Source organism: Sus scrofa, chromosome 14, assembly GCF_000003025.6.
Source record: "Sus scrofa isolate TJ Tabasco breed Duroc chromosome 14, Sscrofa11.1, whole genome shotgun sequence".
Taxonomy (NCBI): Eukaryota; Metazoa; Chordata; class Mammalia; order Artiodactyla; family Suidae; genus Sus; species Sus scrofa.
The window spans coordinates 43,303,204-43,330,846 of NC_010456.5; the positions used below are offsets into that span (position 1 = coordinate 43,303,204).

At 41.9% G+C, this 27,643-nt stretch overlaps 2 protein-coding genes across 3 annotated transcripts in view; one reads left to right on the top strand and one right to left on the bottom strand.

The window, feature by feature from the left end:
- Positions 1,454 to 2,171, bottom strand: LOC110256814 (vegetative cell wall protein gp1-like). Its single transcript, XM_021073681.1, has 2 exons — positions 1,900 to 2,171; positions 1,454 to 1,766 (listed from the first exon to the last, which is right to left on the bottom strand). Exons 1-2 carry the CDS (start codon positions 2,169 to 2,171, stop codon positions 1,454 to 1,456), a joined length of 585 nt encoding a protein of 194 aa, XP_020929340.1.
- The window catches only part of GRK3 (G protein-coupled receptor kinase 3), a 140,372-nt gene continuing 114,780 nt past the window's right edge, over positions 2,052 to 27,643 (top strand). The window contains exon 1 of one of the 2 annotated variants that reach the window (XM_001924379.7): positions 2,052 to 2,282. In XM_001924379.7, coding sequence (XP_001924414.2) covers positions 2,170 to 2,282 — 113 coding nt within the window. In that variant the 5' untranslated portion in view covers positions 2,052 to 2,169. The remainder of the gene's footprint in view (positions 2,283 to 27,643) is intronic. The other variant, XM_021073437.1, reaches the window with a different exon arrangement.

A 27,643-nucleotide genomic window follows, 5' to 3' on the forward strand; every position in this document is an offset into this window, starting at 1 on the left:
ACCCAGCTAATCAGAACAGAGCAAGGATTTGAATCCAGATGTGTCTCTAGTTCCAAACTTAATATACCATGCTGCAACCCTTCTTTTCCCCTCAAAAAAAGGAAGGAAAAAAAAAAACAAAAAAACAAAAAAAAAACCACCCCAAATTATTAACACAATTCAAAGAGGCAAGGTTAAAAATCTCCATATTTGGAAGACTGTGAAAATGTAGCCAGAAGTATGTATTCATTTGACAATCATGTGAAACTTGGATGATAAAAAAGACAGATTGAAAGAAAATGTATTAATTAAATCATAAATATGCGTTATGCTTTTTTGGGAACTTACCCCTCCTCTTGGGGTGACCTTTGACAAGACATTCTGTGTTCCTGTTTTTTGGCAAAAAAAAAAGTGGGTGGAAGATGAAAGTTTGGTATTTGGCTCATGCAAATCTTTGTCTCATTGGTGTATTTTGTGTCCCCTCATCATTTTGGCTTTCTGCTGCCTGACCAAACTCCTTTGAGTTGTGTGCTTATTTCTTACACCCCTCTTGTCCTTTTCTGGACAACTTCACTGAATATTGTGCCTTAGATCTTGAGAAACATCTGGTTAAAGCAGCCAATTGTGATGGCAGGCATACAGGAAAAAGATGAAGGGGGGTGGTAAGAGAAGAGAACAAAAGAGAGCAGGCTTCTTATATGACCAAATCAGGCTGCTTCTGCTGTGACATTACATTTAATGTCCTTAACCATTTCTGGTGAACTCTGTTGACCAGGTAAACTATTGACAGAACATTTACTCAAATCCTAGGAAAGTCGAGGCTCTTGGTGCAATGTGACCAGAGGGGATGAATTAAAAGTATATATATATATATTTTGATCCACTGATTCTCAGCTTATGTCTTTGTAAGACTTCCTGGGGACCCCTTAACATCACTCTGGCAGGAGTGATGGTTCTGACTGTGGACTTGTGTGTACCACTGTGAAAAAAATAAGAAGTAAATGAAAACCCCAGGCCCACAGGGGCAGTGGTGACTCCAGACACCCACTCCAGACTGAGGATCAGGAAGCTGGAAATTCCCTCCTGCCTGGGTGTTTGGCCTCCACCTCTTCTACTTCCCTATATCACCCTTGTGGTGGATCTGTGCTCACAGTAGGGCTCCCCTAATTGTTTCTTGAATTGATGGTAAAACCACAAGAGCAAGAATAATTCTAGTTCTCAGGGAACATTTTAACATCTAAACTCAAACCTTTGCGGGCAAGGGAGCAGAGACCACCCTTGGGCAGACAGCTCATCCACCAGTGGGCTCCTAAGGGCAGCTCCGCTCCCACGAGGGAGCTCTCACCTCATTTTGCCCTGCTTAGCTTGAGACAAGTACCCTATTCCAGCTGTTAGATTTCTCTTTTCTGAGTTTACGGGGCTGGGGGCCGGGGCCCGGGGGCGGAGGGGCGGTTTTCAGGGTCAGAACTGAGGCTTAGGGGCCGGTCTGCGGAGCGCTGTTCAAGGGTGACCGGGACCACGGCTTCAGCAGCACCTGGGCGGGACAGGTGGGCACATGCATTTCTGGGGCCACCCCAGACCTCCTGGAGGATGCTGATGGACACTGTCCAGTTTGAGAACTGACGTCTCCGGGGCACAGAGACCTCCCTTGGGTGGTAGGCGTCGGGTCCGGGGCGCCCCGGGCTCGCAGAGGTCCCAGGGGAGAGGGGGCGTGAGAGCGGCGGGAGCGGCGGGCGGGAAGTCGGGAGAAGAGAGAGGAGGAGGAGAGGAAGTCCCCCGTGGCCACTCTGAGGGGAGGGCGGAACGGTGCCTACAGGGACTGGGTCAGGCGGCGAAGGGTGGGCAGGGCCAGGCCAGGCTGCTCAGCCCGGGGGCCTGGGGGCACTGGCCGAGGGGCGCGCGCTCCCTGCCGACCCTCACGGAAGGGGCGGGGGCGGCGGCGCGTGCGCGGGGCTGCGAGCGGCGCGCGCAGGAGGCGGGGCGGGCACCAGGCTGCGGGGCGCTGAGCCGGACACGGGGCGCGCGGCGGGCGGAGGCGCGCGGGGGGGCGCGCGGCGCGCGGGAGCGCGCGCGGGGGGGCTGCCCCGGGGCGGCCCCCCACGTCGGGGCGAGGCGGGCGGCGGCGGCGGGAGCGCGTCCCGTCCGGGTCCCGAGGAGCCGCCGCCGCCGCCGCCGCCGCCGCTCGCCAACATGGCGGACCTGGAGGCCGTGCTGGCCGATGTCAGCTACTTGATGGCGATGGAGAAGAGCAAGGCGACCCCGGCTGCCCGTGCCAGCAAGAAGATCGTCCTGCCCGAGCCCAGGTACCGGCTTCCCGGGCCCGCGCCGACCCCTTCGTATCCGCCCCCCTGCGGCCGCCAGCGACCCCCTGTGTCCGGGAGGGTCGGGCGCTCAGGCGCTGCTGTCCCCCGGCCGGCGACCTCGGGGAGCGGGCGCTACGGGGTTGGCCTCGCCGTTCCCGCCTCTGAAATGGGGCATCGGAGGGCTGTCGGGCGGACTCCGGGATAAAGCGCCCGGCGCGGCGTGTGCAGCGCACCGCGAGCGCCCCAGCGAGGGGTTGCTATGATGTGGTTGTGACTTCGCTGGACGAGCTCCATCTCTTTCCCCCCTTCCTGTCCCATCCCAGTCTCTCGGTCCAGTCCCATCCCTGTGGTTCTCCCTGTTTCATTGCTGTGGTTTCCTCCTCCCCCAGGCTTGTCCTTCCAGCCCCATCCTTATCCCTATCCCACTGTCATCCCTTTTCTCCCCTCTAGCCCCAACATATGGTCCCCCGCCTGCCCCATCTCTGCTTGCCCCATGCCCGTCTTTCCCTAGTGTTCCATCCTGGTCGTTCCTTCCCTGGTTCGTCCTGCTGTTCCCCTTTGCAACTCCGTTCTCTCTTCAGCTCCCTCTGGGTGCCCGAGCTGGGGAGTGCAGGCGGTTTGCCGTTTACTCCGCGTACTTCAGTTGCTATTTTCTGTGCTTGCTCCCCTTGAGGTCCACCAGTCCAGTCAGCTCCCTGCATCCCTTTTCTCTTTTGTGCCCCCAGGCAACAGGGAGTGGATTCCCACCCACCAGGTTTTTTTATATTTTGGGTCTCTTGAGCGGCTTTCCTCAACTTGCAAGCGGACACTTTGTAAAAAGGTGGAAACGGGGCTCACTTAAAAATGCACGTTGAATGAGTGATTTTAGAAAGAATTTGTTGTTTAAATTACCAAAGAAGGGCCTGATTGGATTGCAAGGGGCTCGGGTGAGGTCCATACCAAGTTGTCATTTTAGCTCAAAAATGATTTATTATTGATGAAGTAGTAAAAAGACATGATTAGTTCATATCATTAGCACCACCCCAGAAAAGATCACACATCGGATTAATAGTGAGTTTCAAATAGTGTGCCCAAGGATTAGGGTTGGATTTTTTCCTAATTGACACTATTATGAGTTGTACGGAGTATGTGGCTTCTTGATGCTAAAGAGCTCTTGGTGGAGTTGATAAAAAGAGGCATCTCCTTTGTGGTGAGTTTGAGACCATGGCATTTTTGTGAAATATTGGAATCTAAACCAAAAACTATTCTCTGTTTTGAAAGCATCAGTCCTTCAAGGGCTACACATCCAGAATTGCTTCAGTGTTATCTTTGACATAAGAAAAAAAAACTCTTTCTTGTAATGATGCTGAGTGATCATCAGATTATTTTTACAAGTCCATGAGCCCGAGAGCCAGGATCTAGAAAATATCAGTCCCTTTGCATTATTTGTTGTGAAAAGTCAAATGGTGTACATGAATACATGCTTGCTGGATGTTTTTGGTCAGCTTGCCTTTCATAGCCCCTGCATCTTATAGATTTGTAGGGAGTATGCTGTGATGAGCAAAACCAAGCAGGGAAAGTCAAGAAAGAGTGGAGACCTTTTGGAGTGTTGTGAAATCAACACTACTATACCAGACTTTGAACTATATCTGAAGTTCATTGAAAATCAGTGCCTTTTAAAATTTCTGGCAAATGAAAAACTAAAACAGGAACCCCCAAATGAAATCTGAATTTCATTAAAAAAAAAACTTACATTTCTATAATGTCGTATGTAATGCTTAATTTCTTTTTCTCCTTTTCTTTTCTTCCTTAAGGGCAGGGAGCTCTAAATATATAAAGTGTCTATATGTAAAATCAACAAATCTTAACTCATGGACAGTTTTTTTTAGGGGAGAGGATATATAATATTACTAAAATTAGGAACTTCTGTTCATTTTTTTTTCTTGGTGTTCTGAACTGACTGTGACTTCTGCTTTTTTAGTGTCCCTCTTAAAACATACTTGTGTGCTTACCATTTTTACTTCCTTGTATGAAGGCTTTTGTTTTCGGTAGCATTCTTTGGTAATGCTTTCTTTTACGGCAGAATTAGTGATGGCAAGCAGATTTCTCATGACATTTTAGAACTGAGACATATCAACAAGCCAGTAATTTTAGGAAGCAGGTCTCCTTTAGTAAGTGTTATTCTGTTGCTTGCCCCCCCCCCCCCTTTTTAAATGGGCTCTTGAATTAGGCCGTTGAAACCTCCTCCAGAGATTCTAATTTGTTTTGAATTTATCTCAACTGGCTTTCATTTTGCACTGTGACTGTTGACAAAGTAACAGCCACTCCTGGTGCTGTGTTAGGATTCTGTTACATTGATTAGAGATTATGAGGTCAAACCTCTTACACATTTTCCTCCATCACTGGATGGCAGTTAATGACCTAGCTGGTGGATTTGGGGACAGGGGTTGGAGGTTGGGGGATTTCTAGATATGGCAAGAGAGTTAATTTCATGTTAACATGTCTCAGCATCATGACTCAAAAGACTAGTGTGATTTCACTCTTTGGTAACGGATACAGGTCAGATGTTCTGTGATAAGAGTTTCTATTTCAGCTTCATTTCGGAGTGAGCCATGTGATCACCAGTCTTTGGCATTCTTGAAAAAGGGGTTTAGCTTTTAGTATTTTTAGTATCTGAATGAGAAGCATAAAACTTGCCATTGGTCTATCCCTAGTCACTTTTTTTCCAGTTAATTATTTGAAGCCACTGCAGTAGTCTTGTGCTTCCCCTATTTTACTTTTCCGCAGTTTTGATCAGAAAGGCAACAGCACGAAACAATATCTAGCTAATTTAAATGAAATGCAGGGTGCGCAGTCCCCTGCCTATTACAGGAGAAACTTAGAAAATGGACTGTTCTGCCCAGGGGAGATTTTACATCTCCGAGATGGCACGAGGCAACCGTTTTGTTATGCTGACACTTTATTCAATTAATGAACCACTGAGTGTAAATCCTGTAAAATCTGCCTATTTGTTCAAGTTATATAGCTGCTTTAGTTTACTGAAACATTTGTTGAGCTAATGTAGCTGATAATGGGATCTGCTGGGAGTGGTAAACTGTGACCTGTGGACTCACTTTGCAGGCCCATCGGAACATGCGCATGTTGAGATGTGCGTGCCAGTTGTTTTATGCCATATTAGAGAAGAAAACGCTCTTATTTAATTGGGTCTAATTCAGAAGCCAAGGCCTACAGAGGGTCAGCGTCTTAAGCCCTGGAAGGTTCAAGGCAGCTTTCCCCCTGGGCTCATTACTCTTGTAACCTTTTCTAAACAGTGAAATTCAGTTGACTCAAGGTCACCCACACTTGAAAGAGGTTGAGTCACATAAAATTGATCTTCCCTCTGGAGTTTCATTTCTGTTCAGCAGACACTGAAAATTTGTGATCATCCATCACTAAGCTTCTCCTCTCCAAGTATTCACTGGCTGTGATAGGAAGGTCTGGAAACATTTTCAAGAGTCTGTATAACTTTCCAGGAACATTTTAGACAGTCCTTAGGAAGGTTTGTGATACCGTTTATTACATCAACTCAGTATGTGGTGGTAGGGCTGTTTCTTGGAGCCAAGCAGGGGGCTGCTGTGATGATCCCCGCCACAACCTCTTCCTTCAAGGGGCTTACAGTCCAGTGCGGAATACACAGAGTTGAGAAAGATGTTTACTTTCGAGTGCAGTTGCTTGAAGATTCTATTTAATAATGGTCAAGTATGGCTTTTATCATTCTATATTCACAGAACACAGTGTTTTACAGTAATTTGTTAATTATCCCCTTTGAAAGGCGTCTAGCCATAATATACCTAGTGAGATGGTAGTGTGCATCTTCCTGTTATTAAAACTATCATAGGTAATTGATCCTGAAAACCAGCTCTTCTTGTCTTCTGATGTGGAAATGGAATTTATTCTGTGATCTCCCCAACTTCCATCAGCAAGTGAGTGGTGTGACTCGAAAGATTCCTGTCTGTCTAGGTTGGAGGGTATTCTGTGTCTGCATGCTTCCGTGCCCTCAGCCTAACTCTGAACTGAGAAGTCGATGTTGAAAGAACGAACAGCCTTCGGGAAGAAAGCACTCTTTATTGTTGGTAGGAGTATTTCTATGTATAAATACAGTGGTGGTGTTCTTGCTTCTCTTTCTTTAAGGTACACACTCAGAATGCAATTTGTTCTGACCTTTCGGTTATTTTTTCTTTCTCAGTCAAAGTTTTTTGTGCCAGCGACTTAAAGATGTAAGAGCTGCATGCACTTGGTGATTCTTAGAAGTAGATGTTCTGGTGCAATATGTTTTGGACCCAGAATCTGCCCAAGTCGAGCGCTGTGATTTTGCTTTGCATCGAGAGTACAGTTGATGTCTTTGAGATACAGACAGTCCCAGCTTTTAGAAGCAAGGTGTTCTCAGAGACAGTAAGTCTTCAGTACACAGGCTTGGGTTTTGCCAAACGTCTCTTTGGGGAGTGTGTGGGTGGACATGGGTGTCAGGTGTCAAGGCTTGACAAAGAGATGCTTAGGTCTTTATCAGTCAGTGGATGGCAAGCAGTGTAAGAGCATGCCTGGGGGTCCCTGTATCCCTGACAAGCGAGGTGTTCAAATTCCACTAAGTAGTGATGAGATAACTCCCATTTACCCAGAGCTTACCCTCTGCCAGGCACCTTGCCTTATGAGAGCATCTGTTCCCCAAACAGTCCTCTCAGGTAAGTGGCATCAGCTCTGTTTTACTGAAGGAGCAGGTGCTGGGGAGATTTAGGGACTCAGCCCAAGTGATAGCCAAACATGGCCGAGGCAGGAGCAGAATGCAAGCCCAGATATTCCCAGAATCCGGGTTCTTTTACACCAGAATGAATAGGGAACACCCTCACTTCTCATTTTACGGGGAGTGGATGAAATAGTGATACTTTTTTTTTTTTTTTTGGTTGGGGGAAACTCATTTTGCATGTTATCTCAATAAGCTGCCAGTGCGGCTTTGGGAAAGTCAGGACCGTCCTCAGAGACTGATGGAGAACAGCTCTTCCTCTGGGACCTGTGCAAAATGGTAATTATGACTAAGTGAATAAGCAGTTTCTGCCTTATTTCCCAGGAGGAGCTCGGGGGTTAAATGCCTGTTCTGTTTAACACAAGAAGTGCAATCTCGCAGCTGTTAATGAGAAATTGTGTAATGATAGACCCTGGCTGCCCAACAGGCTTTCCACCTCTGTTATCATTAGAAAGAAGGGCAGCACAGGCCACCCAGCCTCTTCCATAAAAAAATTTTTTTTTTCCTGTTTCTGGGAAAAGGGTCAGACAATGTTTTCGGCTCTATTTGCAATAAAAATTACTCTCTCATTCAGATAATCTTCCTTTGTTAATAAAACCATGGATTTGGAGACTGCTGTAGGTGAAGATGCATTCTGCCTGCCTGATGGTCTGTCCTTTTTCTCTGGATGCTTGTGGTGGGGAAATGGAAATGATCCACTGGGCAACTTTTGCTTTATTATTGTTAAATCATTTGTCTTCTAAGTCATTTGCATGCTAATGAGGCTGGGTGTCCTGGACCAGGCCCCTACACCCTTCCCCACCTTTCCTCTTCATCGCTTCTTTCTTCTTCTCTGGGTTTTGTTTGTTTGTTTGTTTTTCATCGATTAGAAATTAGAAGCGCTGGACCTTTTTTGGACTGCAATATGGATCTGAAATGCAGCAGGCTCCCCAAACCTGGAAACAATTTGGAAGTCTTCTTTTGGGTCACCTGGGCTACAGCCTCAGTACAGAGCAGCATAAACATATTGCAGTACTTCCTATATAGGACAGGAAAGAAAAAGCCCACTAGAGAACACAGTGAAAATATTTTTGAAGCTCATATATTTTGTGATCTGTAGCTTGTAAGAGTCAGCCTTGAGCCAGCCTTGGACCTATACTCTCATTTGCTCCCATTTCCTTCTTCCAGGGTCTCAGGAACAGGAAAAAGTGATTATATGAAAGTAGCCCAGTTAGACCTTCATCCTTAGTGAACGTGAAGGCCAGCTGTCATTGCTGGCCCCTCATTTTCCTGTGCCCTCCCCACTACTTGTTGTACTTTACTAAAAGAGAAAGTTCTAGTAGGAAGTATGGCCCTGCTTCCACTGGCAGTTTGCCATGGGCCCCCAGTCAGTCACTTAACTTCACTGTATTCAGGTCCCCCATCTATACAATATGATATCTATTCCTTTCTGATCACAAAATGTGCCAATGTCTCTTGTGAGCATTTTCTATCCATACATACATTTGTGAGGAGAGAGAACCTGCATTTCATATACAGAAAACTCAAGAGAAAAAAGATTGGAACCGATATGAAAAGATAGTATTTCTTCATACCATTGGTGGTGGTTGGGATTATATGCAGTTCAAGACATAATAACACCTTTAATAAGAGTACAGAACAGTAGCAGATAAAGGCAGTATTGCACAGAGACCCTTGTGCCATGTGCTCTGAGGTGGTAGGCTTGGGAGGCAGGACTTCCAAAAAGTTGGTTTTTTGACCAGGGCAGTGAAGAGCAAATGCTGACCCTTAAACTCATAAGTAAGGACTTTCCCAGGTTTCTCCTCCCAGGTTTCTCCTCCGTGTTCTTCTGCCAGCTCTCTTATGGCATTTTTGGTCTAGAACCTTCTGTACATGGTGCCTTACTTGGTTTTTACATTTTTTTTCTCTCTTCCTCCTTTTTTCCCTATCCTTCCTTCTTTCCCTTTCTTTCTTACTTCCTCCTCTCTTCCCTCTTCTTGCTTCCATCCATCCATCCATCCATCCATCCATCCATCCACTCATCTATCAGCCCATAGGCTCTAGGCTACATTGGCTTTGGTATGTGAGAGTTCACGAGCATGCTACTCTTAAATGTAGGTAACTAAGCAATTAGGAGAGTTGACTCATCCTCTAGAGGTCTTTGTTTCAGTGCAATGAACCAAAACTCATAATCTAAAAGCAGCTGGCTTAGGTGTATTGAGCATAAGGTGAGGCATTCTACTTTTCCTTTGACATTCACAGATTGCATATTAATAACCTAGCATCATTGTAGCTCACGTTTGAAAAGGTCTTGGAGGGCATCTTGCAAGTGACATCTTTTTTTTTTTTTTTTTTTTGCTTTTTAGGGCTACACCAGCGGCATGTGGAAGTTCTCAGGTTAAGGGTCACATTGGACTGCAGCTTCTGGCCTACACCACAGCCACAGCAACTTGGGATCTGAGCTGAGTCTGTGACCTACACCACAGCTCATGGCCATGCTGGATCCCCCACCCACTGAGCAACGCCAGGTATCAAACCCACAACCTCATGGATACTAGTCAAATTCGTTTCTGCTGCACCACAGTGGGAACTCCGCAAGTGACATCTTGGATCGTAGTGACCTCCGTCTCCCATCCCTAGCCAGGCTTGTCATTGGGGAGCATCTCCAGAAGCTCTGTGCTGTGAGAAAGCTCTCTTGGAATTCATCCTGCGCACAGATATCTCGCTGTCCTTTTGTGGTCCTCTGAAACCACAGGGGTCCTCCCTCCCCAAAGTAACAGATCTTCTGACATTTGAAAGTAGTTACCACAGCCTGAGAGGCTTCTATGGGAAGCCATCCCCCATTCCTATAGTCATTCCTCATAACACACTGAAGTCTGCATGCTGCTCTGTAATCCAGGCTCATCTGTCTGAACATTACCTAGCTGAGTAAGAATATTAAAATATATGAAGCTAAGAAGATATCTGTAAAATTACCACAATGAATTTGGTGATGGCAAAACTAGTAATATCCTATCGCAAGTGCATGGTGGAATCCCTCTAAAAGTTCCATTGTAGGGAGAACACTTTTGTTTCCTTGAATGATTTTTAAATTCATTATACCAGTTTGATTAGGGGATTAATTGTTTCTGTTAGAGTTTAGAAGCTAGACTCGGGTTATATGTGTATTGTGACAGTGGCTGCCCTTTGCCCAGCACTAAGTGCTAGGCACTGTATAATTCTTAGGTAATTATGGGCTAAACTATTTCAGGAAGAAAGTGAGCTTTAATTATCCTGAAAAGATCATCTTCTGAGGGTTGTTGTAGAGGGTATGTTTCACATATTCAAAAACTTACGACTCTGTTAACTAGGGAAGGCAACACGTTTCTTCATTTTTAGCAAGAGAACCTTCTTGAATAACACAGTATTTGTATTTTGTGTCATTGAATCAGCCCATTGGTCTTTATTTTCCTATCTAAAAAGACAACCGGTTATATTTTCAGGTTATTTCCTCTAAATTTTCTACCTCTTAGAGTTCCTGTCATGGCACTGTGGAAACGAATCCAACTAGGAATCATGGTTGTGGGTTTGATCCCTGACCTCACTCAGTAGGTTAAGATCCAGCATTGCCGTGAACTGTGGTGTAGGTTGAAGATGCAGCTCGGATCTGGCGTTGCTGTAGCTGTGGGGTAGACCAGCAGCTATAGCTCTGATTAGGCCTGGGAACCTCCATGTGCTGCAAGTGTGGCCCTAAAAAGACAAAAGACAAAAAAAAAAAAAAAAAAAAAAAAAAAAGACATAAATAAATAAATTTTCTACCTCTCTGGTTTTCAATAAGTAATTGTTAAAAATAGGAAGGCATTTCCACAGCCGTTAAATACTGCAGGCTTTCATTTTGCATCATGAAAATGTCTAAGGCTTTGATGACATTTTCAGTATATCTTCTTTTAAATATATGAGGCTTTTGCTGTTTGATAGTGGGGGTGGGAGGTGTACGTTTAGAAATGGAACTGATCCTAATGGAGGAGAAGGTCAAGGGACTTTCATAGTCGTCTTTAAAACAGCCCTGCTTTTTTCAACTCCATGTACTATTTTCTTTTCTCATATCATCAAGACACCCTAACTGGGAAAGAGATTATGCAATGAATCTTGCCATCACAACATTAAGTACAGAGTGTCAAGTTTTCCTGCGTTCCTTTTGTGTTCCATTTTGGAACACCTCCTTTCTGGTTTGTTTCCAGTGGCCCTGGAGGAAAACTTATTATGTTATGCAGAACATCCCAACTAGAATTGGGCCAGAAGGGAAAGCTGTTCTCGGCAGGTAGCAGTTTCTAAGCAAGGGAAGAGAGGAGCAAGAGGACGCTTAGGTTACTAACCCCATCCCCACCCCCTACTCCCCCACAAAACCTGTGAGCCTTTTTGTGTTCAAGGACTTCTTAGGGTTTAATCATTTGGTTGATTGGGTTTGTTCTATTCCATGTAGAAAATCAGAGCTAGCATTTCAATGTTTCTGTCCTTTAAAATGCCCCGCTTGATAGGGGATTATTTCAAATCATTAAAAAAAAAAAAAAAAAAAAAAAAAAAAAAAAAAAAAAAAAAATCAGGTTACTCTGTTTGAGAAGGTTATTTTCCCTAGCCATTGCATCCTGGAAAAGTCTGATGAAGTAGACTGTGGAGGCTCCTTCCTGTAAGATCAGAACTTTAGTTTCAACATGATGGCCCATGGTTCATCTCAGGCCTCTCTGGAATAGGATTGGCAGAACAGTAGAAAAAGCCAGTCTTTAATTTCGACGGGCCTCAGTGGTCCTAACTTGATAAAATTCCTTCCCTGCTCTGAAGAAACATTCCCTCTGAAGAACTGGGATGTGAAATCTCATCAGTATTGAGATGGTCATGATGGAAGAGCAGCCTGTTGGCCTTAACATTTAGATCTGGATGTGACTGTGATAACTTATTAAACCCAGTGACATCTGATGGTCATCTGTTTTATATTTATGCGAGAGATTTGAATTTAGAGTAAAAAAAAAATCCACTAACACTTGCATATAGTACTTTGTAGTTTCCATGTGCTAATAACTCTTTTTAGTTTTTACAGCCATCCTCTGTGGTAGGTAGAAATTTGAGAAAGGAAAAAGAAAATTACTCCAGACATGTCCACATGGAGATGTTTTGTTTTTTTGGGGGAAAAACTGGTGCTTTCCTTGGACATTAGTGTCTTGCCTGTGGTCCTAGAGGTGGCCCTGTGCCCTTCAGACTCAGCAGCTAGATCCTGTCATTGCGTTGAGTCTCTCCCTCTGGGAAGTTTCCATCAATCAGCCAGGGCTGCCTGACTGACGCCTTTTCAGCTACCAAGCCAGTGATTCTAATTTAAAGACAACTTGAGAATCTAATTAGCTAGAGGCTCCCACCGCCCCAAACGCACTGACTCCTGTGGTCGATTTCTCTGAAAAGCCAGACTGTGTAGCTGGGAAGTCAGGTTTGCTACTTGCCACTGGAGACTGACTCTCAAGGAGCCTTGGTGCCCCAAGTCCTCGGGGCCAAGCATCTTCTCCTGTGGGTGGCCCTTGTGGAAGTGAAGCTGTCCTTAGAAGGCGGCACAGGTGGCATGGGCCCATGGCTAGAGGCGACAGAAGGCAGCAGCAGAAACTGGGACCAGGTCATTTCTCTATGGGTGGCTTTACACTGGGTGTGGAATCCTGGAATCTCCTGACATTTCCATGTTTCCTGTCCTAACTGGCAGGCAGGCCTCCACTGGATTCGATAACACTGTCATCCAAGCCACAGCCCAGGCTTGCCAGCCGAGCAGCCTTTGGCATTTCTCTGCCCTTTGTCTTATGTGCTGATGTACAGTTTTCCTGCTCAGAGGGCAAGCTTTTTCCCCCCTGATTTTTAGATTCTTGGAAACAGCTCCACAGGACTTGTCATCCCCATTTTAGGAGGAAGTTCAGGTTCAGAGAGAAGCTAATTGCTCAAGATCACCAGGATAGCAAATGGCACCATTGAGCCTCAGTTCAAATTCTGTGCAATTTAATAGACACCCTCACTGCCACCTAAATCTTCTAAACAAAGAAGGGCCTTAGATTTGGGGAGAAGAACATTGTCAGTTTTGTAACACAGTGTGAAAATGTAGTCTTGATTCAATTGGGTGATCAGTTACAGGGAGCTGATGAGGTATCCCAGTAGCTTAAAGACACTTTTACTGGAGATATTGATTTCATCATAAATACATACGTAATTCCTTAAAAGATGTCATAAATTTCATGTCACAGGATACTTGTTAATAACGATGGCAGTATTATAAATTGAAGACAGCGCCATGTCAGGAGTTCATAATATTTTCTTACCCCAAGCCCATTTTTGTAATTTCACATGCAGCCTTATTTTCAAAAGCAAAATTAAAAATCATATCTCTCTCCGTCAGTAGGCGAATGGGGATCTTTGACTTGAATATGCTTGTCAGGTACTATAGATGCATTTAAGATTTTTTTTTATGTTCAACTTATTAATCTTATTAGTGGTGCCTTCTTAATTGTGATGAAATATTCATGAAACTGGTTGTATAGTTAACCATCACACAGAAAGAATGTTGGGATCATACTGGGAGGGAGATCTCTTTGTCAGAAACAGACTTGACCTCTTCACCCAGTGATTCGTGTTCAGCTTTTCCTTATCAGTAAAGTATGGATAAGCCTCAGTCTTTTGCATTGCTCCAGGATCTGTCCTAAAACCCTTATCTACCTAGCCCTGTGCTCATGATCACAGGTGCTCTTGCAGCGAATATGCTTAACCTGTGTATTTTTGGGCCGACTTGGTGCCTTTCTGTAGAGCAGAAAAGGTATTTACCTAAAAGTAAAGATTTTTCATTTTTTCAGAAATTTTCTTTTTTTTCTTTTTCTTTTGGCCTCACCCATGGCATGTGGAAGTTCCCAGGCCAGGGACCAAATCAGTGCCACAGAAGCAACCTGAGCCACTGCAGTGACAGTTCTAAATCTTTAACCGCTAGGCCACCAGGGAACTCCCCATTTTCAGCTTTTTCTAGATGATGTCAAATTGTCCTCTGTATTTTAAGGATAGGTAGAGCTGCAAAGAAATGTTAAACTTTACTAAGACGTCTCAGTGTTATTGTTCCTTTGAAATTATTTCCCGTGGATAGTTATTTCATATGTACTATATAGTATGGATATAGCTGGGTAATAAGAACTAAGGCTTTAAATGAAGACATAGTGTCTGTGAGGATGTGAGTTTGATCGATGGCCTGGCTCAGTGAGTTAAGGATCCATTGTAGCCGCAGGCTGTGCTGTAGGTCACAGATAGCAGCTCAGATCTGATGTTGCTGTGGCTGCGGCGGAGGCTGGCAGTTGCAGCTCTGATTCGACCCCTAGCCTGAGAACCTCCATATGCCACAGGTGTGGCCCTAAAAAGAAAAAATAAAAAATGAAGGGATACATGAGGACAAGTAAAAACTCTGGAAGGTTAAATTTGAATTGAAAAGATTTTAAATGCATGATTTTCTTTTTCCATATAAATGTATTTGTCAGCTGCAGCCAGGGTGCTGCACAACCACACCTGACTTTGGGGCTGGGCAGGGTGAGCCTAAGAACCTTTGTTACACTTTGGATCAGAAAGCAAGAGAACCATCCAGGAGCTGCGGTGGGGACCCTGCAGAGGCCAGAAGAAGGATTCCCACTGGCCAAAGCTGGGGCATTTGAACATCAAACGAATATACCTGTAATTGACTGAAATATTCAGAACATACTACTTATTCAAACTCTCCTAAAGGCAGAATAACAGCCCCTAAAATGTCCACATCCTGATCCTCAGAACCTGTCAGTATGTCCTGTCACACAGCAAGAGAATTAAGGCAGCTAACATGCGGACTTTAAGATAAAGATTATCCTGGGTTGTTTGGGTGGGCCCAGAGTCAATACAAGAAGGCTGGAGTCAATGACAGAGCAACAGGGCTTCAGAAGGAGCAGACCTCCCTTGTTGGCTTTGATGGGGCCATGTGCAGAGGAATGAGGGCGGAAGGCTTCTATAAGTTAGTGAACGCAGCCCTGCTGATACTTTGATTTCAGCCCAGTGAGACCCATTTCAGACTTCTGACCCCCCCATCTGTAAGATAATAAATTTCTGTTGTTTTAAGCCACCAAGTTTGCAGTGATTTCTGTAAGCAGCAATAGGAAACGAACATACCATGCTGTTCCCCAAACAAAACATCTTACTGATCACCACCAGCACTGAAAACAGGGCACCAACTCTGTCTCTGGAAAGTGGCAATGACAACAATAAAGAACTACCTTTCTTGTAAGAACTACATTTAGGGGTAACCAAATTTCTCTACTTGATGGGGGGAAATTCTTCTTTCCAGAAGAATTGCAGCAAATCAATGGTTGAAGGAATGATGGAATTAGAAAAAAAAAAAAAGTCCTTTTGCAACTTTTACTGAAAATTGGTGTATGAAACCACTGAATGAAAGGTTGGTGGGGAAGTCTAAAATGAGAGGTCAGACTTTCACTAACTGTATTTTCCTATCACTAATATTGGGGCTTAGGACAAGCTGTCCTCAAAATATGCCAAAGTATCATATTGTTTATTTTGAAGTAAGTTCCTTAAGAAACAGCCAATGCAGGAAGAACACTCTGACCCTCCTTTGTCTCCAGAAAGAGGAAATAATTCTCCCCCAAGTGCCCCCCCTGCACTAGGAGGTAGAGACATCCTTGTCACCAGAGATGAAGAATTCAGGGCCGAGAAGGCTGTGTAAACAAACCTCCTTACTTCTTCATTAAATTACGACCCTGAGCCTAAATGTCTTTGTCTTGTCAGTTCTTCACAAATTTATTGTGTCTTTGTCTAAAAAGTAGAAAACTGCCTGCTTTAGTCATTTTCCTCGGTCCTATTTCTGTGAGACCTCTGTACATATAAATTAAATTTTTTTCAACGGTTACTCTGTCTTATGTCTAATTATTAGATTGGCTCAAAGAACTCAAGAAGGGTAGGAAAGGAGTTCCTCCTGTGGTGCAATGGGTTAAGAATCTGACTGCGGCAGCTTGGGTTGCAGTGGAGGCAAAGGTTTGATCCCTGGCCCAGCGCAGTGGGGTTAAAGACAGCTGGGAGTAGGTGACAGCTGCAGCTCACATTCAGTCCCTGACCTGGAAACTTCCATTTACTGAGGGTGTGGCCATAAAAAAAAAAAGAAGAAGAAGAAGAAGAAGAAGAAGAAGAGAGTTGGGGAGGAAATCTCCCCTCTTCCCAACATAAGAAGAAATAACTGTGTCTCCTTATATGAGGCAATATAAAGTACCAAGACTATCTAGTGAGTGTTCCAGCCCCAAAAGGTAGACTTGAATGTACTCAAGTCTTCAGAGCTGACTCTCAACCTACAGGAAATATGGAGATAGAGGGACAAACTGAATGACCTTAGGAGGAAGCAATAGGCAAATCCAGAACAGGGACCATCTTCTAGGACTGCTGTCTTGGCTTCCTGAGTAAGTCATTGGAGTGAAGATAAAAAGTGGCTGGTGGGGATAGAGGCACTCTAGAGTCAGAGTCAAACGAATGTGTGGATCTTGATTGGATCTTGCTTCAAACCCAACTATACACAAGACATCTCTGAGAGAGTCCTGGAAATATGATTTTGGAAATGAGTATTAGATCTTCAGGTGTTGTCATTGCTAGGGTGGGGTTGGGCTGTGATAGTGGATTTTGTTTATGGAAGAAAAGTGTCAGTAGTTTTTAGAAATACAGACTGAAGTAGTAAAGGTCAAATGAAAATGCAATCTGAGATTTGCTTTAAAGTTCTTTTTAAAAAGGAGGAGAAACGAGGGGGAGGATGAAAGTAGCAGACGAAAACCTTAATAAACTGTTCATGAGGTGTTGAATGATGGGTTATGGGTGTTCCCCCTGCCATTCTTTTGGCCTGTGTAACAACTTTTACAGTAATTTGTTAAAACAATAGCATAGATGGAGCTGTGTGAAAACACAACTATATTTGGATAGGGCTGAAGATAACCTTGTTGTCGTCCCAGTATCACACATAACCAGCACTGGTGACGTGACATAGGATATAAATTCTGTGACAGCATCCTATGGAGATCCAACACGTCCTACATCTCAAATGACTGAGACCTAAGGAAGGATAATGTGGTTTTGGAAACTGCATTAGATGACTCAAAAAGAGGCTCCAGGACCCTGATCATAAAGATAGGGGTAGGTTTGTAGTAAATTTATTTGCAACCAGAGTTCTGATTAATTCAAGTCATGTGGACAGATTTACAGCCTTTTGACCTGAAGACTTCTCCAAGGATGAGGGAAAAAAGCTACAAAAAGATTATTCAAGAGAGAAAGCGTAGTTAAGACATGAAATTTTAGAACACCGTATCCATTTACTCCCTGAGTACAGACGACTTCACTGAACTGCTTTAGTCATGAATATCTATCAAATCATAGTTCTGATGTTTACATTTAGCAGGAAAAAAATAATAACCCGTGCTATTTAAGACAATCTACCCTCTAAGTGTATTTCCATGCCTAATGAGACGCTGCAGTATAATTCTTTGTCACTGAGGTTCCTTTAACATCTTTCTATTTTTACATTATGTGAATTTTAATTCATCAAAACATTTCAAAATACTTACTTTAAAATAACTGTTTTCTAATGTGTTCCTCTAAATGAGACCTCACTAACTAATTACTGGTAAGACCAGTATGAAGAAAGCCAAAACTAAAGTCAGAGCAAACCTGGTTACATGACAGAGTTACCTGGTATTTCTAGATAGTCAGACTCGGTACAGGAAAGATGTGAATTCTTTTCAAATTAATCTATCCCAATCAAATTCACACCAGATGAATAAGCAGTAAAGTCCTGCTGTACAGCACAGGGAACTATGTGCAGTATCTTGAGGTAGAACATGATGGAAGAGAATATGAGAAAAAGAATGTATATACATGTATGACTGGGTCACTATGCTGTACAGCAGAAATGGACACAACCCTGTAAATCAACTATACTCTAAAAAAAGTTCACACAAGAATTTTAAAGAATGTGATAAGCTGATCTTCACTCATCTGGAAGAGAAAAATGGGAAAAAATAACCAATAACATTTTGGAAAAGTGAAACAGTAAGGGTCTGCTCTACCAAATATAAAACATTGCTCTAAGAATTAACACATTGTGGTCTTGTTTCAGACACAGACACATAAGTGGGCACAGCATGCAGAATCCCATGTGTATTCATATTTATATTCATCTGTGTAGTATAATTTGAATTTGGCTTATGAGTAAAGGTGGCATTTTGAGTCTATTGGGGAAAGGATTGTGCTTGCTAACTGGCCACCAGATAGTCACAACCCCTCCGCATTGTACCAGAAACCAAATTCTCCAGTGTTTAATGAGATAATCATAAAATTAATAAAAAATAGAAGAATATGAGAGAATATATTTTTATTTCTCTGGAGTATAAAAGGCTGTCCTAGTCAAACTCCAAACCCAGAAACCATAAAGGAGGAAATTAATGAATGCATGACATGGATTAAGAGTTCCCGTGTTACGAATGATACCATATAACAAATTGAAAGATGGGTAGTTGATATTCAGCCATAAAAAAGAATGAAATGATGTCATTTGTAGCAATGTGGATGGATTTAGAGATGATCATACTAGGTGAAGTAAGTCAGAAAGAGAAAGACAAATACCATATGATATCACTTATATGTGGAATCTGTGGTTGCTAAGGGGGAGGGACATGGGGGAGGGACGGATTAGTTTGGGGTTAGCAGATGCAAACTAGTATATACAGGATGAATAACAACAAGGTCCTACTTTATAGCATAGGGGACTATATCCTGTGATAAACCATATCCTGTGATAAACCATAATGACAGAATATGAAAAAGAATATATATGTGTATATAATGAATCACTTTACTGTGCACTAGAAACTGGCTGTGGCGCAGGCTGGCAGCTGCAGCTCCGATTTGACCCGTGGCGAATCGACTAGGAACCATGAGGTTGTGGGTTCGATCCCTGGCCTTGCTCAGTGGGTTAAGGATCCGGTGTTGCCGTGAGTTGTGCTGTAGGTTTAAGATATGGCTCGGATCCTGCGTTGCTGTGGCTCTGGCGTAGGCCAGTGGCTATAGCTCCGATTAGACCCCTAGCCTGGGAACCTCCATATGCTGCTGGAGCAACCCAAGAAACAACAAAAAGACAAAAAAAAAAAAAATTCCATTGGATGATCTTGTACAGAGCATATTTTAGCTTGTAAATCTATTTGCCTAGAGAGTGCTTGACCACTGAGGTTCTGGACTGGTTCACCTTGTCTTAGAGAAGAGCTGGGGGGCAGGGAAGCATGGCGATTTATATCCCAGTCAGCATTTTTGCCAGTTGTAGGAACAAAATGTCATCTGCAGAAAGGAAGCGTTTGCTTAAAAAAAAAAAAAAAAAAAAAAAAGGCCTTGAAAAGCTGGACATTAATCTCAAGGGTGGTAATTTAGGTCTTCTTTTCACATACTTAGAAAAATAAAGTGTCTGAAAGTGGAGGCTTTATGTTAATGGCATTCTTCTGTGTGTGTGTGTGTGTGTGTGTGTGTGTGTGTGTGTGTGTAATCACTGCTGTCCTTCATCTGTTTCCTTCAGTTATTGGTGCCAGCTGGCATGATTTATCACATGCTGCACGAGTGGCCCCCTGGCTTTCTCTGTCACCTCATCTTTGCCGGTGGCCCCTCTGGTCTGTAGTTCAGCCTCATTGCACTGGACTCTCTAGCCCCTGTAATTGCCCCTATTGAGGCGTACTTGTCACACTGCATTGGGACTCCCTGCTTACTCCACTGCCACCCCTCTAGACGTGACCCTTTAGGGCAGAGACCGGGTAGGACTCGCTGTGTATTTCGTGTGTCATGCACAGTGCCTGCCTCTCAGAGAGGATGCCACTTCCTGTTTTTTGTTGATTGTTTTGTTTTGTTTTATTTTTTTTGCCTTTTAGAGCTGCACCGGCAGCATATGGAAGTTCCAAGGCTAGGGGTCAAATCGGAGCTGTAACTGTCGGCCTAGGCCACAGCCACAGCAACATGGAATCTAAGCTCTGTCTTGATCTACGCTGCAGCTCACCACAATGCCAGATCCTTAACTCACTGAGCGAGGCCAGGGATTGAACCTGTGTCCTCGTGGATACCAGTCAGATGCATTTCCACTGCACCACAGCAGAAACACTCGTCACTACCTGTTTTGAATGAACGATTAAATGAACAGAGGATGGATATGGAGGTGTGTATAAATATGGTATATTGTGGGCAAAGTGGTCCAGCAGTGCTGTACAACTCACAGTGGAAACTGAAATGAGAGGGTTTGCTTCTCCAGGGGATGGGGAAGGTTAGTGACCCCAAGCTGGATCCTGGAGGGTGAGAAGGAGGTTTTCACGTGAGGAGAGGCGTCAGCAGGAATGGCATTTACGGAATTATCGAGCAGTGAAGAAATCCTGCGAGGCTACCATGTGAGGACAGAGGGAAGATGTGGTTGATGATGTAGGCTAGGGCCTTTTTGGAAATGCCCCCCAACCAAGGAGTTTGGACATTGGGCAAAATGTGAGCCCCCTGGGATCTTTTTTTAAAAATTTATTTTATTGAAGTATAGTTAATTTACAATGTATTAATTTCTGCTATACAGCAAAGCGATTCAGTTATACATATATACATTCTTTTTCATATTCTTTTTCTTAGTGGTTTATCACAGGATATTGAATATAGTTCCCGTGCTATAGGGTAGGACCTTGTTTGTATTCATCCTGTATGTACTGGTTTGTATCTGCTAACCCCAAACTCCCAATCCCTCCCTCCCTCACCTCCCCTCCCTCTTCCCAATCACAAGTCTGTTCTCTAGGTCTGTCAATTTGTTTCTGTTTGGTAGATAAGTTCATTTCTGTCATATTTTAGATTCCACATATAGGTGATATCATATGGTATTTGTCTTTGTCTGACTTACTTAGTATGATAATCTCTAGGTCCATCCTTGTTGCTGCAAATGGCATTATTTCATTCTTTTTTATGGCTAATATTCCATTGTATGTACATACCACATCGTCTTTATCCATCCTCTGTTGATGGGTATTTAGGTTGTTTCCATGTCTTAGCAATTGTGAATAGTGCTGCTCTGCCTTGAGATCTTTTAAATGAGATAATTTCATGAAAAATTGCTCTTGGAAACAAGGTGGATGCTCCCCCACCGCCACCACGGACAGACTCACCTTAACTCCAGTCTTCCTGTCCTCTGAGGCTTATTCCACACAGGCAGTGACCTAGCCATAGAGTGAAGCTGCTTCTAAATCATTACTGACACAAAAGTATTTTTGTGATTCTAAAATGGATCCTAGTTCCTAGTTCACCAGATCTCTGGCACGTGGATTCTAAAATGGTTATTGTAACCAATTTGAAGGGATGTTTAGATCACAGAGTTTTTCGTAGCTTTGATTAGGTAAACCTGATGACCCTATACGTTTGTTCATCCTTCCCATTGTATCTGTTCTAGGGTAACTTTTGTATATGATAGGTTTTGGTTTTTTATGATGAGTGAAATTCAATTATGTCTAGTGTCACTTTAATATCAGGTAATATATTGCAAAGGAAAAAAGGCATTAAAAACAGGACATGGATTGTCAAAATATTGGAGGAAAAAACACAAAGGAATTCTCATTTAGCTTAATTGGGTTGTGATCTCCTGAATATAGATTGTCTCATGCACAATTGTTTAATGCTATGCAAATTATATGCAAGACTTTCCTGCCAGAGATCTGGTGAACTAGGAACCATAGAAAGAGCTGACAGTAAACTATACCAGATAACTTTTAAAGCCCTCTTCACAGTATCCAGTTGGCAGAGTTTGGTGGCTTTAAATCTAGTGGTAAAGTCTTTATTGTGACTTTGCATAATGTAGCTCTATTTTGGGCTTTTAATGGGCAGTTAGTGAAAAATATTTAGTTACTACATATGAAAGAAAGTAGTTTTCTTTTGGGGGGACTTGATTCTTGATATCATTGCTTAGTCATCCTATTTTTTAAAAAAGTCTGCCTTTTGGATTTCTTTTTTTTTTTTTTTTTTGTTGTTGTTGTTGTTGTTGCTATTTCTTGGGCCGCTCCCGCGGCATATGGAGGTTCCCAGGCTAGGGGTCCAATCGGAGCTGTAGCCACCGGCCTACGCCAGAGCCACAGCAACGCGGGATCCGAGCCGCGTCTGCGGCCTACACCACAGCTCACGGCAACGCCGGATCGTTAACCCACTGAGCAAGGGCAGGGACCGAACCCGCAACCTCATGGTTCCTAGTCGGATTCGTTAACCACTGCGCCACGACGGGAACTCCCCCCTTTTGGATTTCTTGATGGTCGTAATGGTAACAGGTCTCATTTGGGTGGTGCTTCTAACAAAGCCATCTTGCTTAATCTTGGTAACTACCTTATGTCCTACTGGCTTTTTTTAGGTGATGTGTTACATATCCTTTGAAATATTTTTTAGATGTATTTTACTTTGGACATCAGAATAAAACAAACTTCACATAGAATGTAGAGACTATTTGGGAGAGATAACGGGAGATATCTATCTATTCTACCTATTCTTCAGTCTGTAGAACCTAGAAATCTGGTTGCTAATCTTTAAATTACTTTAGTAGTAGAAAAATTCTTTAAATTATGATACAATACTTGTCATAGTTGCCATGCATTTATATAGCAGAACCCCGATAGGTCATAACAGGTAGGGTTGGTATATCACCAACTAGTTGGTATTAACTTAAAAAAACCCCATTAGGCCTCCAACTGGTATAGTATTATATATAGTAAGTAGATATGGCTTATTTTGATGAGGAGGTTTGTAAGGTATTGGCCCAGAAATCTGGAGGCCAGATTTTGATTTTTTTTTAACTTTCGATAATTAAAATTTCAGGCATATATAGGAAAGAATCAGAGAATCAAATTGATGTCATCATCACTCAGTTACCAACCCATTACTGTCTTGTTTCATCCTTACCTCCAAGTTAGTTTCCTTTAGATTATTTCAAAGTGTACCTAGACATGATATCTCATCTATAAATATTTCTGTATTTCTCAAAGATAAGCAATCCTAAAATACCAAACACAAGCATAACATATTGCTACTGCTAAAAAAGTGATACTTGCTTAGTATTATAAAATGTTCAGTCTGTATTCCCATTTCTTCAATTTTTTTCCAAGAATTTCTTCTTTTTTTTTTTTTTTACTTGAATTGAGTTTTAAATAAGATCCACATGTTATGCCTGATTGTTATTTAAGTCTTTTCGAACTATAGGTTCCCTTTTATTTTCCTCTTGAAATTTTTCTTAAAGAAATTGGGTCAGAGTTCCTGCTGGGGTGCAGTGGGCTAAGGATCCAGCATTGTCTCTACAACAGCTTGGATCACTGCTGAGGCACGGGTTCAATCCCTGGCCTGGTGCAATGGGTTAAGGATCTGGTGTTGCTGCAGCTATGACATAGGTCATAGACATCCCTGGCCCAGGAAACTTCCATATGCTTCAGGTGTGGCAAAAGAAAAGGAAGAAAGAAAGAAAGAAATTGGGTTATTTGTTGTGTAGTTTTCCACACCCAAGATTTTGTGTCTTTGTGGTATGATAATAATAATAATGAACCTCAGCTTTATTGAGATGTAATTAAAATAAAATAAACTGCACATATATTTCAAGTGTCCAGTTGGGTAAGTTTTATCTAGTGAAACCATTACCAAAGTTAAGATAATGAACCTATACATTGTGTTCTCTTCCAACAGTTTTTAATTCTTAGACACCAGTTGGGGGCCTACAATTCAGTTTAGTTCTGACACTAATTGCCCAGAGTTGGAACAGACCCCAGATGAAGGGCTCAGTCCCATAAGACTGCCCCCACTTGAGATGCTAGCTGCAAATTGTGCCTTCAGTCTGCCTGCATTTCTACCTGTGACCTTCTTAGGTTTGAGATTTCACTGGAGCAACTCATAGAACTTAAGAAAGTCCCATGCCTATGATTAGTCTCATTGTGAAGGCTGTAACTCAGAACCGCATAATGGTTGGCACATAGGGCAAGGTCTTAATGGGAAGGGGTGGGACACAGAGCTTTCTTACCCTATCCAGGAGTATCAGATCTCATCCTTCTAGAGTTTTCATTGAAGTTTCATTACATAGGTAGAGCTGATTAAATCATTGGCTATTAGTCATTGATTTCAGTCTCTAGCCACCTGGAAATCAAGTGGTGATGCTGAAAGTTCCAGCCATCTAATCAATCACATGGTTGGTTCCTCTGGCAACCAGCCCCATCCTGAAGCTGTCTAGGGACCCTCCAAGCCACGTCATTAGCATAAATTCACCTATGGATGAAAAGGGTTCCTTATGAATAAGATACTCCTATCACTCAGTAAATTCCAGAGGCTTTAGGAGCTCTGTACTAAGAATCAGGACAAAGGACAAATATAGATATTTTTTATTTTGCTATATATGTCATCTCCAAAAGTTACTCCTACATCTTTGTAATCAAACAATATGTACTCTCTCTCTCTTTTTTTAAATCTGGCTCCTTTTACACAGAATAATTATTTTGAGATCCACTCATGTTGTATCAATAATGTATTCCTTTTTATTGTGACTGTTATTTCATTATATGGTTATCTACTCATCCATTTATTCATCTATTGGGGGATTTGGGTTGTCTCCAGTTTTTGATCATCACAAATAAAGCTGCTGAAACATTCATGTACAAGTCTTTGTGTGGGCATATGCTTCCATTTTCCTGGGGTAAATACCTAGGAGTGAAATTGATGGATTATATAGAGGTTTATGTTTAACTTATTATGAAACTGCCAAGTTGTTTTCCAAAGTGTTGCATTTTTACACTCCCACTAGTAGTGTATGGGAATTCTAGTTATTCCACACCTTGCCAACATGAGGTATGGTCAATCTTTTCTAATTTTAGCTACTCTAGTAGGTGTATAGTAATATTGTGATTTTAGTTTGCCTTTTCCTAATGACTAATGTTGTTGAGCATATCTTCATATGCTTATCTGCCATCCACATATCTTCTTTTGTGAACTGTCTGTATATATATATCATTGGCCGACTTTTTTAAAAATTGGGTTGTTTGTTTTGTTATTCTTGAGCTTTCATATATGCTGGATCAATTCTTTAATCAGATATTTGATTTGCCAGCATTTTCTCTCAGTCTATGGCTTGTCTTTTAATTCTCTCCAGTTTCTTTTGAAGAGCAGAATTAAACTAAAATTCAATAAGAGAAGGATAGCTAAAGTCTCCAAATATCTGGAAATGAATCAACTCAGTCATAAATAACTCATAGCTCAAGGAAGAAATATCAAGAGAAATTAGACAGTAACTTGAATGAAAATGAAAACAGACTGTATTAATATCTGTGAGATACTGTTAAGTCGAAGCCTAGAGGAAATTTTATAACTTTAAGTGGCTATATTAGAAATATTTAAATTCATTAATTTGACTTTTCAAGAAGTTAGAAATGTAGCAAATTATCCCACAGTAATTATAAGCCCTTAGTTAACAAAGAGTGGAAATCAGTGAATTATAAAAAGTATAAATAACGAAGAAAATGAATGAAACAGAAGCTGAAGATCAATACATCTAAACCTCCAGCTAGATTGATCAAGGAAAAAAAAAACACAATGTTAATAGGGTAAGGGTAAAGAATGAATGAAGAACTATCACTAAATCTGACAGACATTAAAAAAACAATAAGGAAATATGGTCACCTTTCAGTAATTTGACAACTTGGATGAATTGGACAAATTCCCTGAAGGATATGTTATCAGTACAAGAAGAATATAAAATATGAATAGCTCTATATCTATGGAAGAAATGGAATTTTTAATTAAAAACCTTACCACAAAGAAAAGTCAAGGCTCAGATGGCTTCACTGATAAATTCTATCAAACATTTAAGGAAGAATTAATACGTCTTACACTAACTCTTTCAGGAAATTAAATAAAATGGGATAATTCCCATTTCATTTTGTGAATCATATTATTACTTGATACCAAAACCAGAGAAAGCTATTATAAGAAAAGAATAAGACTTTTACACCAAAAACTGTAAAATAGTAATAAGAGAAATTAAAGAGGACTTAGAAAAATGGAGAAATATATCATATTTATGCATTATATACCTAATATTATCAAGAGTCTAACTTTCCCCAAATTGATTCAACAAAATCCCTATCAAAGTCTCAACAGGCTTTTTCTGGGAAAAAATTTCCATACTGATTTTAAAAACTTATGTGCATTGAAACTAGAATAGCCAAAAAACAAAACCAAAAGCAATAAAACAAAGTTGGAAGACTTAGATGACTAAACCTCCTGATTTCAAGACTTACTAAACCCAAGCAATCAAGATAATACAGTATTTTTATTTTTTATTTTTTTGCTTTTTAGGGCCATACCCTTGGCATATGGAGGTTCGCAGGCTAGGGGTCCAATCTGAGCTATAGCTGCTGGCCTACACCACAGCCACAGCAACATTAGATCTGAGCCATGTCTGCAACCTACACCATAGCTCATGGCAACGCCAGATCCTTAACCCACTGAGTGAGGCCAGGGATCGAACCTGCAACCTCATGTTTCCTAGTCAGATTTGTTTCTGCTGTGCCATGATGGGAACTACAACATAATACAGCATTTTTATATGGATAGATGTATAGATCAATGCAGCAAGATAGTCCAAAGATAGACATACATGTATTTAGTGTTTAATCAACACTAAAGATGCCAAGATAATTAAGAAGATGTGGTATACATACACAATGGAATACTACTCAGCTATAACAAAGAACAAAATAATGCCATTTGCAGCAACAAGGATGGAACTAGAGACTCATATAGTAAGTCAGAAAGAGAAAGATAAATACCATATGATTTCACTTATATCTGGAATCTAATATAGGGCACAAATGAACCTTTACACAGAAAAGAAAATCATGAACATGGGGAACAGGCTTGTGGTTGCCAAGAGGAAGAGGGAGGGAGTAGGAAGGACTGGAAATTTGGGGTAAATAGGTGCAAACTATCACCTTTGGAATGTATAAGCGATGGGAACCTGTTGTCTAGCACTGGGAACTATGCCTGGTCACTTGTGATGGAGCATGATAATGTGAGAAAAAAGAACGTAGGCATGTATGTGTGACTGAGTCACCTTGCTGTGCAGCAGAAAATTGACAGAACACTGTAAATCAGCCATCATGGAAAAAATAAAAATCATTATTAAAAAAAAAAAAGATGCCAAGATAATTCAGTGGCGGAAGGATAGTTTTAGAACAAATACCAGAACAATTAGGTATTATAAGGAAAAAAAAAACTTTCTAAACCCTGCATTGTACACAAAAATGAACATGAAATGGATCTCAGACCTAAACATAAACTCCAAACTCTAAAACTTCTAAAGGAAAATATATGTTAAAAATCTTCATGACCTTGGGAGATTTCTTAGCACAGATTGTCCACCAAGGAAATAATCAATACACTGGAACTCATCAACTTGTGTTCTTAGAAGAACTTGTTGGAGGAAATGGAGAGGCAAGGTGCAGACTAGGAGAAAATATTATCACATGAATCTGACAGAGTATTGTTTCCAAGCTATATAAAGAAATCTTAC